Source organism: Pongo pygmaeus, chromosome 4 (assembly GCF_028885625.2).
Source record: "Pongo pygmaeus isolate AG05252 chromosome 4, NHGRI_mPonPyg2-v2.0_pri, whole genome shotgun sequence".
NCBI lineage: Eukaryota > Metazoa > Chordata > Mammalia > Primates > Hominidae > Pongo > Pongo pygmaeus.
The window spans coordinates 140,795,659-140,809,206 of record NC_072377.2 but is presented as its reverse complement, the minus strand read 5'-3'; the positions used below and the strand labels follow the sequence as shown (position 1 = coordinate 140,809,206).

The window sequence follows — 13,548 nt, the reverse complement described above, 5'->3', positions numbered from 1 at the left end:
GAGGGACAAATTTGCTGGCAGACATGTATATCCTGGAGAGCCATCAGATGAGGAAAAGACTAAATGAACCAGTGACCATTGCTCCTTCCAGCCTGGAGAATCTCTAACATCCACACATACCATAGGAATCTGTCTTTGTTGCTTGCATTATAAGCAGTGATTCCGGGCTAGATGCAAGAATAACAAGCTTATAATAAGCTTTTTGACTAGAGATTATATCACTAGAGATGTTCATCTGAGGACTGTGTAATAATGCTAGTAGTTCCCAGAAAGCGGTCAGAGGCTTGGAAGCTAGTAAGCCTCTCCATAACGCATGAGATTTCTCCATCTAGGAGTAAATGCCCAGTATGGTAGTAAAATACGTTTAAAATGCTAGATAGGAGAAGAGCTTGCGAGTGTGTCCCTTTCTCTTTGGTGGTTTTGCCTCTCTGAATGGTGGCTGGCACAAAGGTGGAGCTCAACAATGTCTGTTAAGTGGGTGAATGAGTTCCTAACCAGTGAGAGTAAGCTTGTTCCCAGTGGAGGGCACAGTGGACAACAAGGCTCCTGGGCTGCCTGTGTGGCTTTGGACAACTTACTTGCCACCTTTATAGGTGAGTTTCTTCATCTGTAAAGTGGGGATAATTATAGCAGCTATCTATCAGACTATTATGAAGACTTAGCATTTATTAAGTACTTACAAAGGGCCTGGCACCTAGAAGGTACTCAATAATTGGGGGCTACTGTATTAGAAAAGAAGAGGAGGATGAAGAGGAGGAGCTTTGTTAGAAAATTTTTGATCTATTAATGTCATCCTCTTGCCTGAAAAACAAATGAACCCTGAATGTGTCTGAGGCCAACATTTGTTGCAAAGGACCGCCTGTTGAGATAGTGTTTTGATGTTAGGACTTGTGGGTTCAGAGCCACTAGGCATATTCTCTCTCCTGTGAGTTCAAACTGGGGACCAATGGTGAGAGGTTGGCCTGAGAGAACAGAGAGGCAGATGCAATGCCCTGGGACAGTAGCCCCTGGGGGCCAGGACCATTTAAAGAATGTGCATACTTAAGTCTCACAGGACTTTGAAGGGGGAGCCCTTCTGAATATCATCTGAGGCAGGGATAGGAGTGAACTGTCTTTTAGCCTTTTAGCTGTCAAGCTCCATCTCCACAGCCTGCAGGACATTACTCAGAACCCGCCTATAAGAAGCTACTCATTTCCCTTGAGGCTTCCTGGCACTTCCCAGCCTGTTCCACTGCCAGGCACCCCTCCTTAATTATTAGTGACCTTGTTCTCTAGGCTCCAGGCATCCCTGAGTGAGGGAAATTTTGCCTGAAGGAGGCTCAAGTGTGGGGAGCAGGGTGGGGGCACATGCTTACCCCTTGAGCCCTGGGCTCTAAATACTCCTCTGATTGACATGCTGGAGGCAAAAGGCCATGGGGCTCAGCTTGGATATAAAATGCTGAACTATCCTTGGCACTATGGAGGCAGGGGGCCTAATTTCACTCACTAAAATACTTAATTTCACACAATTCCTTTTTCATTAAGCATTCCTGCTGCCCAAACCCTTGGGCCCATGTTACTTTTACTTATGGCCCTGGAATAATTTAAATTCATCTGGGTGAATTAATATTTAAATCTAAGAAGACTCATGCAGACATTGACCATGGAGGAAGTGATTCTCAATGTCCAATGAGAAGCTACTATATGGGTTAGAAAAGTTAGTTTTCTGAAAATAATTTACATTTCAGATTCATAGAGCTTTTAGTACTTGAAGTTACCTCCAAACTCCAAATTCATTCATTTCAAAATATAGAATCTAAGACCCACAGCAAATCAAGGGACTTAGCCCAAGTCATACTCCTAATAAGCAGCCAAGCTAGAACTTGAACCCAGGGCTTCCTGAATTAAAGCCAATCACTCTTAAGTTACAGCCTGTGACTCTCCTAGTGCCAAGCTAAAAGCAGTTCCACTCAGATGCTGAGAATTTTAATTTGGGGGAACAGGAAAGCAACAAACACTATTTTTCTATCCATTAAAAAATTGATTTATAAAATCCATTTAAAAAATACCTGTTGCACAGTCACAGATGAAAGCGTATTTCAGTGTTAAGAAATTACTTCACTGAATTACCACAAAAATTTTGATATGGTATACTTGAGACATAGCTTTGTTAACAAAAAAGGAGGGGGCTGGTTCTGCCCTACCATTGTAGGGTAAACATACCTGCAATTTTTTTTAATATTTCCTATTGTGGGGATTCCAATTTGATACAAATATGCAGATCTTCATTAAATAAAGCCATGATTCTTCTCCAAACAGCTGCTCTCAAATTACTTTTCTCCTTAGAAAAACATTTCAGGCCGGGAGTGGTGGCTCATGCCTGCAATCCCAGCACTTTGGGAGGCCAAGGTGGGAGGCTCATGAGGTCAGGAGTTTGAGACCAACCTGGCCAATATGGTGAAACCTCGTCTCTACTAAAAATACAAAAATTAGCCAGGTGTGGTGGCGTGTGCCTGTAGTCCCAGCTACTCGGGAGGCTGAGGCAGAAGAATCGCTTGAACCCAGGAGGTGGGGGTTGCAGTGAGCTGAGATCGCACCACTGCACTTCAGCCTGGGCGACAGAGTGAGACTCCATCTCAGAAAAAAAATAAAGAAAGAAAAACATTTTAAATCCTTTTATTTCATGGGCCATTTTCAACAGAAAGGGAATTTTCTGATTAAAATAGTCCCTGGGCATAGTCCCAGACAAGTAAAAGTGATCAGCTCATCACTTGAATGTGCCCACATGTGGGCCTGTGAGCAAGTCAGCCAGGCTCTGACCAGGGAAGAGCCCTCATTACTGTCTACTCCTAGCATCATCTATGACGCCAGGCTTTTTCAGCATCTGGACCCTCAAAGACCATTGTATTATGTAGGCATCTGTGAGTGTGCTTGGGTTAAGGTCTGGGAAAAAGAAAGGAAGAAACACAAGCAAATGGTTGGGTGGAACTGCTGGAGGACTGTTAGGTGGGCCTGCTTTGCTAGAGTACAGGGTGTATGAAAACTGTGGAATATCATAGGAATATCATAGGAATGACAGCCTAGCTTTGGAGTCTAGACTTTATCTTGGTATTATGAAGAATACACCACAGGTATCTGAAGACAGAAGTGACCATGATATGACCCAAACTTCATGAGGTCAGAGAATAGAGTTGAAGACTAAAAGAGCAAGATGGATCTGACATCCACTAGAGGAGGATCTGCAGAACTGCAGTGATCCTTGTTGACAGCCAGAAGAGTCAGGGGTGCAAGAGTGGGAATACTGGGTAAGGATATGACACAGTGAGGGTGGGAGGGATGGGGAGGCCAGCTTGAGGGATGTAATATTGGCACTGGAAAGACATCCACTAACCCACTAACAGCAGTCTCTCTCTATGGGGAGAATTCAGCTTTGAAGTTCTTAAGGAAAGTTAGGAAGATATTCATCTGTGAGACATATGCAAGGAAATGAAGGACAAAGTTTCAGGGCTAGATGCACTAACTTGAGGTCAGAGGAAAGAATGGGAACGGCCAAAAACCTGGAAAGCTGCAGCCCTTAAGGAGTGGGCAGAGTTAGAAAAGCAGCAAAGAAAGCTGAGGAGGAGCAATGGGAGGGGAAGGAGGTGCCAAAGAAAGCAGGCCATCATGTCTGATGAACAGGGCCAAGGGACTGCCAAAAGAGGCTATCGGTGTTAGCCTCTAGGGAGTGTGTGGTCACTGAGCTGGAATTGTTTCACTCACTGACCAGCTGGTGATTCTTTCACCACGTGAATCCCTCTAAATATACACGTTAAGTGTAGCATTGTTCCACAACAAAGCTCTCCCAGGTCTGAGTAGTCATAAGACTCTTTGATGACATAAAATGTTCAGGAGTCTTTTCTAACTGATTTGAGCCCAATTTTATTTCCTGGAGAGCCAGAAGAGTATAGCAGTCAAGAACATGAACTCTAGGGGCAGACCTTCTGGGTTCAAATTCCAGATCTGCTTCCTAACAGGGCACATTACAACCATCTGAGCCACTGTCTCATTAGCTGTAAAAATAGGATAATAACAGAACGTACTTTATACGATTGTTGCAAGGATTTAAGATAATACATATATACATATGGCAGTGCCTAACACATAGTAGGTGCTCAAATTGAAACTGAATAAGGTTACGTTTTAATACAGGCATACCTCAAGGAAATTGCAAGTTCAGTTTCAGACCACTATAACAAAACAAGTATCCTAATAAAGAAAGTCCCAGGAATTTTTTGGTTTCCCAGTGCACAGAAAAGTTGCATTTACACTATACTGTGGTCTATTAAACGTGCAATAGCATCATGTCTAAAAAAAGTGACTACCATAATTTTAAAATTACTCTATTGCTAGAAAATGCTAACAATCATCCGAGCCTTCAACAAGGCATAATCATTTTGCTGGTGGAGGGTCTTGGCTCAATGTTGATGGCCACTGACTGATCAGAATGGTAGTTGTTGAAGGTTAAAGTGGCCGTGGCAATTTCTTAAGACAGTAATGTTTGCTGCATCAATTAACTTTTCCTTTCACTAAAGATCTCTCTGTAGCATGCAATGCAGTTTAATAGCATTTGACCCAAAGCAGAACTTCTTTCAAAATTAAACTCAATACCCTCAAGCCTTGCTGCTGCTTTGTCAACTAAGTTTACAGAATATTCTAAATCCTTTGTCATCATTTTAACAATGTTCACGGCATCTTCACCAGTAGACTCTGAAGAAACCATTTTCTTTGCTCATCCATAAGAAACAATTCCTCATCCATTGAAGTTTTATCATGAATTTGCAGCAATTTAGTCACATCTTAGGCCCTACTTCTAATCCTAGTTCTCTTATTTCCATCACATCCACAGTAACTTCCTCTACTAAAGTCTTGAACCCCTCAAAGTTATCCGTGAAGGTTTGAATCAACTTCTTCCATTTAATGTTGATATTCTGACCTCCTACCATGATTCTCTAATGTTCTGAGTGGCATCTAAAATAAATCCTTTCCAGTAGGTTTTCAATTTACTTTGCCCAGATCCATCAGAAGAATCATTATCTATGGCAGCTATGGCCTTATGAAATGTATTTTTTAAAATAATAAGACTTGAAAGTCAAAATTACTCCTTGATCCACAGGCTGCAAAATGGATACTATGTTAACAGGCATGAGAACAATGCTAATCTCCTGTACATCTAGATCAGAGCTCTTAAGTGACCACATGCATTGTCCATGAGCAGTAATATTGTGAAAGAAATATATTTTTTCTGAGCAGTAAATCTCAACAGTGGGCTTAAAATATTCAATATACCATACTGTAAACAGATACGCTGTCATACAGGCTTTTTTGTTTCATTTATAGAGCACAGGAAGAGTAGATTTAGCATAATTCTTAAGGGGCCCTAGGATTTTTGGAATGGTACATGAACACTGGCTTCAACTTAAAGTCACCAGCTGCAGTAGTCCCTAACAAGAGAGTCAGCCTGTCCTACGAAGCTTTGAAACCAGACACTGATGTCTACTCTATAGCTCTGAAAGTTCTAAATGGCATCTTCTTTCAAGATAAAGCTGTTTAACCTACATCAAAAATCTGTGGTTTACTGTAGCCACTGTTATCAATTATCTTAGCTAGATCTTCAGATAACTTACTGCAGCTTCTACATCAGTACTTGGTGCTTCACCTTGTACTTTTATGTTATGGAGATGGCTTCCTTCTTCAAACCTTATGAACCAACCTCTGCTAGCTTCAAACTTTTCTTTGGCAGCTTCCTCACCTCTCTCAGGCTTCATAGAATTAAAGAGAGTGAGGGTCTTCCTCTGGTTTGGGCATTAGCTTAAGGGAATGCCGTAGCTGGTTTAATCAATCACTCATGCGTTCACTGGAGTAGTACTTTTAATTTCCTTCAGTAACTTGTTCTTCGCATTCAGAACTTAGATATCTGGCACAAAAGGCCTAGCTTTTGGCATATCTCAGCTTTTGATACACATTCCTCACTAACCTTAATCATTTCTAGCTTTTGATTTAAAGTGAGAAATGTGCAACTCTTCCTTTCACTTAAAAGCTTAGAAACCACTGTAGGATTATTAATTGGCCTAATATCAATATTGTTGAAATACTGGGAATAGGGAGGCCCGAGGGGAGGGAGAGACAGGGAAACAGCAGGTCAGTGGAGCAGTCAGAACACACAAAACATTTATTGATTAAGTTTGCCATCTTATATGGGAGTGGTTCATGATACCCCCAATCAGTTACAATAGTAACATCAAAGATCACTGGTCACAGACCAACCATAATGAATATAATAATGAAAAGGTTTGAAATATTGTGAGAATTACCAAAATATGACATAGAAACAAAAAGTGAGCACATTATTGGGAAAATGGTATCAATAGACTTTCCCAACACAAGGTTGCCACAAACCTTTAATTTGAAAAAAACACAGTATCTGGGAAGCACAATAAAACAAAGCGCAATAAAACAAGGTATGCCGGTAATTTAAAATAATTTAAATAGTATTAGTAATAATTTAGTAATCAGTAAATGTGAAGGTATAGAATAGCATTATTCAATAGAAATATAGGGCAAGCAATAACCATGAGCTATATAATTTTAAATGTTCTAAAAGCCATATTATAAAGACAAATAGGTAAAATTAATTAACAATATACTTAACCTATCATATCCAAAATATTAATCACTGCAACATGTAACTGATGCAAAAAATTATTAATGAGATACTTTACACTCTTTTTTCATAGTAAGTGTTTGAAATCTGGTGTGTACCTTACATTTACAGCACATCTCAAACTGGGCTAGACACATTTCAAGTGCTCAGTATCCACATATGATTGGTGGCTATGGTATTGGACAGTACAGGTCTAGAAGGATACTCATCAACTATTAGTTCAGGCTACCTCACAGGGATGGCTTAGAGCAGCGGTCCCCAACTCCTGGGCCACCAACTGGTACCAGTCTGTGGCCTGTTAGGAATCGAGCTGAACAGCAGGAGGTAAGCGGTGGGCAAGCCAGCATTACTGCCTGAGCTCCAGCTCCTGTCAGATCAGCAGCGGCATTAGATTCTCATAAGTGCCTGAACCCTATTGTGAATTATGCATGTGAGGGATCTAGGTTGCCATCCTATGAGAATCTCATGGCTGATGATCTGAGGTGGAACAGTTTCATCTGGAAACTATCCCACCCTCCACCCCCACTCCAACCCCACCCTGTGTTAAATTGTCTTCCATGAAGCTGGTCCCTGGTGCCAAATGGGCTGCTGGCTTAGAGGAAGGCTGGGGAAACTAGTAACATTTTGTTTATATACTTCTATATTGTTTAGTATGTAACAATGAGGACATATATCTTTAAAGTCCAATAAGTTATGAAAGAGTAAGAAAAAATCTAATAACTCTAAATTAATGCTCATGACACAGAAATACAGAAGCATTCTAATCTGGGATTTAAAAACAAAACAAAACAAAAAATTGGGTTCTATGTCCAAAAAAACCCATAGTTCTAGGTTCTTGGGGCATTTCTGTAGAATTTGGGACATGGAGAGGTGGGACCTTCAGAAAGCCCTTTACAATTCCTGGACCTCAGTTTCCCTATATTTAATTTAGGACTGACTGATTCTTTAAGGCCTCCCAGTTCTTAAAGTGTGTAAATGTCAGCAACTGTATTTCTCCTATATTCCCTCCAAGAATCTATCAACGAATGAGAACTCTCTCCTCACTACCAGAGACAGTGTGTTTGTAAGCGCAAGGCCAAGTCTCAGTCTCCTGGGTCTAAATCTGTCTTTGAAAACACGTTTCTGTCTGCCTCTGGCTATCGACAGTCCCAGCTCCAAAGAGCTGATATTTACATTTGTACTCTGGTTCCCTCCATGACCTCATGCGGTCACAAACGCCAAGAGAAACGAAAAATGAGCCTGGCCTTCTCCTTCTCCCACAGGAATGATTTGGTCCGAATGCAAGGAAATCTGGGAGGAGGGGCCACGGGAGTACGTGCTGCACTTGTGGAACCTGCTAGATTTTGGAATGCTGTCCATCTTCGTGGCCTCCTTCACAGCACGCTTCATGGCCTTCCTGAAGGCCACGGAGGCGCAGCTGTACGTGGACCAGCACGTGCAGGACGACACGCTGCACAATGTCTCGCTTCCTCCGGAAGTGGCGTATTTCACCTACGGTGAGTCGGAGGGTGCTTCCCCTACTCCATTCTGGTGCTTCCGGGACGTGGGCATGGTGGTTCACTGCGGCTGGTGAATTTGTGACGTCATTTGTAATCAAGTGGCCCATGATTTGTAACGCAGCTGACTTTGGCAGTTTCATTGTCAGTGCAGAGCATCCTTTCCACCTCAAAAAAACCCTTGGTCCTGGAAGTGTAGCCAGCAGAATAGAACGTGGAATTAGTGACTTTGAGAAATGAATCTTTTTGTGTTAAGGACGAGTTTGTTTCTGAAAGGCCCTTGGGAACATTTCTGTAGTTTGTTTATTTTTAAGAAACGTCTTGTTTCTGATGTGCATCCAGGAGCACTAAAGGGATATGTATATGCGGAAGAATTTTCCTTCTATATTGGATCCCTGTGTTTTGTGCAAAAATAAATCCTGCTTTCCCAGTTATTGCTTGGTGGCAAATTACATTCTTAGAAGATACCTTAATTACCTTAATTCTTGCAAAATACAAAGCCTTACAGTTTGATGTAGTAGATTGAGACTTCAGGAATACTAATAATAGTTATAACATATGTTTATTGAGAACCTACTATGTGCCAGGAACTGTGTAGACATTTTATACACACAATTCTAATTCTTGCAAATAGCTCGGCAAAAAAGGGTCCTTCTTTTGTCCCTATTTTAAACATGAAGAATCAGGTTTTTATAGCAGGGCTTATAATGTTTCCAGAAAATACAGGATTGCCTTGTATAGCAGGGAATCCTGGCCTGACATGATTTGAAAATCATGCTGAATAGCATAGTAGTTATGTCCCCAAGCTTTGGAGTAGAAGAGACCTGGATTCAAATCCTAGTTCGGTAGTTTACTGTGAGATCTTGTTTACTTAACTTTTCTGAGCTCTCTTTTCTCATATGTAAAACGGAGATAATAATACCTATGTCAAAAAGTTTGTTTTGAGGGTTGAATAAAATAGTGTATGTGAAGCGCTTTGCGCTCTGCTGTGAAAATAGTAAATGCTCACTTAATGGTAGCAGCTATTATCTGCTTACTTATTTTAACATAAGTTATGTCTTACTACTACCTTTTGGGTCATTTTCTTGTTCAAACACTGTAATTTCTGTACTGAAACAGAAAGATGTTGAAGGTTGAAGGAACAGTAGATACTTGCTAACAGTAAAAAGCAGCTGGACACTTAGTAGGCATTTGTTAATGGTAGCTGCAACATCTTCAAGGGATTGAGTATTGAATGTCCCTGTTACATGAAGCCAGATGGCTCCGGGACCACAGAATCTTTGTGGTAAGATACAACAGTGATTCTGTGGTCAGATACAACAATGATCTGCAGAGCGTTGTTCGCTTAACGCAAAAGTTGAGTAACTGCCCGTTTTCAGTGTAGATTATGTTACATGTAAATGTGGTAGGGAAATCTCCATTGAGAAATGGAGAGTCTTGTAGTATTACAAATCATCCACCCACCCACCCTCTGCCATTTTGGGGTTTGGCAAATTCAGACTTTCTTAAAGCAAAATAGCTTGGATGTTATCCTCTCTGTCTTGTTCAGGGTTCATCAAGGAAGGAAGAAAGAATATTGATACTGCATTATATACTTTTCTTAATGCCAGGATTCAGGCTGCAGTATTGTCCACTTCTGACTTCTGTTGCTTTATGGGTTGTATTAAGGTCTCACCCAACCCAAAGCATAGTATGTTATTGCTCTTGTATTTGCGGTTCACGCTGTGCTCTTGGAAATCCTTTGGATTTCTGGCTTCACTTGTGCTCCAGTTACAGGGCAAGAGAGCCCTCTTGTGGCCAGCTGGACAGTGGCTCCTTCCAACCTCTACAGCACCAAATGCACAGGTTTTTCAGGTTGTGATAGGGCAATTTTTCTCTTGGAAATAGCTCTAAGGAGAAAACCCCTTTGTCCAAATCATCACAGTGCTGTTCATTCTATGCTCATCACAACTCTTCACAAGTCAGTTGAAATATAATATTTTTCAATATAAGTCCTGACCTAGTCACCAGGATCTGACAACAGCTAAATCTGAGTAGATTATAAGAGTGTCTTGTTATTGTGACTGAGGTTTAAGATGGTGAGCTAGAGGCTGCAGAAAAAAAGAATTCCTTTTTGCCTTCTGTTTAATGGGAGAGGTTATGTCTTATTTTATCTTATCCAAATATTTATCCATAGAAGATGACAGATATATTGGAAAACATATAATTTATTCTGCTTACTAGTCTTTCATGGATTTTTGAGGTATGATCTTGATGAGAACATAGAATCTGTAATGTTATTATATTTCCAAATGCAATTTAGAATCACTCCATGAAACTTTGTGGCCTGGCTTCCTTTACTAAAGCTTTCTTACTGCTCTCTATTATTATAATTATTTAACAGAGTCTAGTTTTGAAAATAAAGAATAAAAGCCTTCCTCTTCAATCTCCCTTGGAATGCCACGAATTGCTATGTAATATCCTTGCTATCTGCATTTACGGGGCTCTGAAAAGGACCCATACCCTAAATCCAATCTTAAAAATGGCAATAATGATATCTACTCTACAGGGCTGTTGTGAAAATTACAGCTAATGTAAGTGTAAGTGCTAATTTAGGTTTCTCAATGTTTCTCAATTAATATTTCACTCAGCATTTCTCAATAGGGACACTATTAGCTTTTCCAGCAGGGCAGTTTTCACTGTACAGCTCTGTCTGGGGCATTGCAGGACATTAGCATCCCAGTAGTACTCCTATTCAGTCACTGTGACAACCAGAGACACCCCCACACATCCTCCATGAGAGAAGTGCTGCCCTCACTTGAGAATCACTGACATGTAATAGACAGCCGATTCGAGATAGGTGCTGCTCCTTTTACCATTAGAACTGCAATAGGAATGCTTTGCAGGTTTGCTCTGCTGCAGAAATACCCATAGGAGAGCTCAGGCCCTTGTGGTCACAGTGACCACAAGCAGAGCCTTCCCAGCTCAGGATCAGTCCTAGGACCCTTGCCTACCTGGAACAAGGCTGTCGTGGCAAACCTGCCTGACTGGTCACCACTTTTGGGGCCTTAGCTTAATCAAGGAGCAATATCCCAGCACACAGTACCTGAGGAACAAAACCCAAGAGTATTTTCTCAGGCAAGATCCTTTAGATTCCTGGTCCCCATGTGAGCTTATTTGTTCTGACCTGTGTCTGGTCTAAACTTGTGGTTAAAAGTTTATTCAGTCATTTGACAAACACTTATCTGTACCTGCTGTGTGCCAGACCCTGTGCTGAGCACTTTACATGTATGATTTCATTTCATCCTCTCCACAGTCCTGTGAAATGGATATTATCCATAATTTAGAGATAAGGAAAATAAAGCTCAAAAGGTTAGTTAGTTGTCTCTCAGAGTCATGTGGCCAGTAGGTGGATGGGCCACATTCAGCCTCAGGGCTGTCTGACTCCAAGTCCATGCTCTTGCCCATCTCGTTCCTCGCGCTGCCTCCCCAGTGAGTGGGACAGCTCCTGAGCATGGAGCTAAACACTGGTGAGGGAGACAGAATAGCAAGTGGCCTGGTGAGTGCCAAGACATGGAGGGTGTACAGGATACAATGAGAGCACAGACAGAAACTGGGAACCTGCCCAGTCCGTGGTGGGGGTAAGGGGGATCACAGAAGGCTTCCTGAAAGCGGTGATGCCTGAGCAGAGTCTTAGAGGAGGATTAGGAATGAATCATACTTCGAAGTGAGAGAAGAGTGTTCCAGGCAGATGGTCCAGCACATTCCAAGAGGGAGGGTGGCAACTTCTGGATATTGGGATTAATTTAAGGACAAGGACAAGAATGGCAAATGATGCAGTTGGAGACCTCTAAAGATGCCTAACTGGTTTCTCTTCTAGAATAGATCCTGTGGCCTAGTGAGTAACCCAGATTGTTTTCTTTTAGCCAGGGACAAGTGGTGGCCTTCAGACCCTCAGATCATATCGGAAGGGCTCTATGCGATAGCCGTCGTACTGAGTTTCTCTCGCATTGCATACATCCTGCCAGCCAACGAGAGTTTTGGGCCCCTGCAGATCTCCCTAGGGAGAACTGTGAAAGATATCTTCAAGTTCATGGTCATTTTCATCATGGTATTTGTGGCCTTCATGATTGGGATGTTCAACCTGTACTCTTACTACCGAGGTGCCAAATACAACCCAGCGTTTACAACGTGAGTATCTGAGGGCTTTCCCCTGAGGTTCTCCCTGGGCTTCCTGGGAATCCTTGGGAGTCTCCTGAAGGTGGCTTCTTGCAGAGACTGCTGTTTCCTTGCTATCTCTCAAGGTTAAAGGCAACTTTATTCAAGGGTGGCTTAGAGTTCAGGTTCTGGAGTTGAACAGAAGAGTTGAGTTAAATCCTCACTTTGCCACTTACATTCTGTGTGGCCAGAGCATGTTCCCATTTAGAAAAAAAAAAAAAATCACATGTAGGAATGCTACATTTTCTAGGATTTGACATTTTCAGCAATCAGGAATTATTTCATAAATGGAAATTTCATAAATGGAAAGACCACTACTAAAAACAGAATGCCATTAATAGAATGTTGTCTTTTGTTTCCAAAGTTGATATACTAGAGTGATGTGAAAATAATTATAAAAGTGAGATATTTTGTGGTAAACTTTGGGGGTAAAGTTAGGACTGCAATCCATGAGTTATCTCAGGGTAAACAATGCAGCAGCAAGCATGCTGGCGAGTATTCTTGGGGCAAAGGGGAAATGGGTTAACATCTCTGAGATTTCATTTTCTCATTTTTAAAATGGTGATAATAATAGTACCTTCTTCACCGAGATTGTGCAAGGATTCAGTGAGATGATGTAACTCACATAGTAAACTCTCAATATGTAGTAAAAAAAAAGTTATTACTATTATTATTGTCTTAGCCTGTGTTGCCTAGAAAACAGAACTCTGGGTAAAAGTTGCATGCTAACACTTTATTAGAGCGAGGGAGTTGCAATCTAAGGGAAATAAGACTGAAGGAAAAAGGAAAGTGAAGAATGGGAAGAGGGGAAGCAAGTACAAGGTGTTTCTGCATGAGAGGTGTGTGAAGTGAGGATGGGGAAAGCAAATCCAGGCAGCTCCCTGGCCACTGTCTACCAGAATACACAGCCTGGGCATGATGGACCTCTCCAGAGGGACTATCTGGAAAGACCACATCTCAGAATAGCCCATCAGGCTGAGAAATAGAGAATTTATCATCCAGATCAGTCCCATCTGCTGTCTCTCATCAGTCACTCCATAGGACATTAACTCACCTACACTTCCAGGGCAGCCCTGGGGAAGCCATATCCACACAGCATGGGAGGCAGGTCTGCGAGCGGTTGCAGGTCACAGCTCTCCATGCCTGGCTGGGTAAGCCAGGTCTTGTGTGTGGGCA

The 13,548-nt window shown here is 41.7% G+C and overlaps 1 protein-coding gene across 6 annotated transcripts in view; it reads left to right on the top strand.

Annotated features, from left to right (window-relative positions):
- TRPC7 (transient receptor potential cation channel subfamily C member 7) overlaps positions 1–13,548 on the top strand; it is a 153,928-nt gene that overhangs the window by 106,887 nt on the left and 33,493 nt on the right. For all 6 annotated transcript variants that reach the window (XM_054488177.1, XM_054488176.1, XM_054488175.1 and 3 more), the window contains 2 exons: positions 7,942–8,175; positions 12,081–12,345. In XM_054488177.1, coding sequence (XP_054344152.1) covers positions 7,942–8,175; positions 12,081–12,345 — 499 coding nt within the window. The remainder of the gene's footprint in view (positions 1–7,941; positions 8,176–12,080; positions 12,346–13,548) is intronic.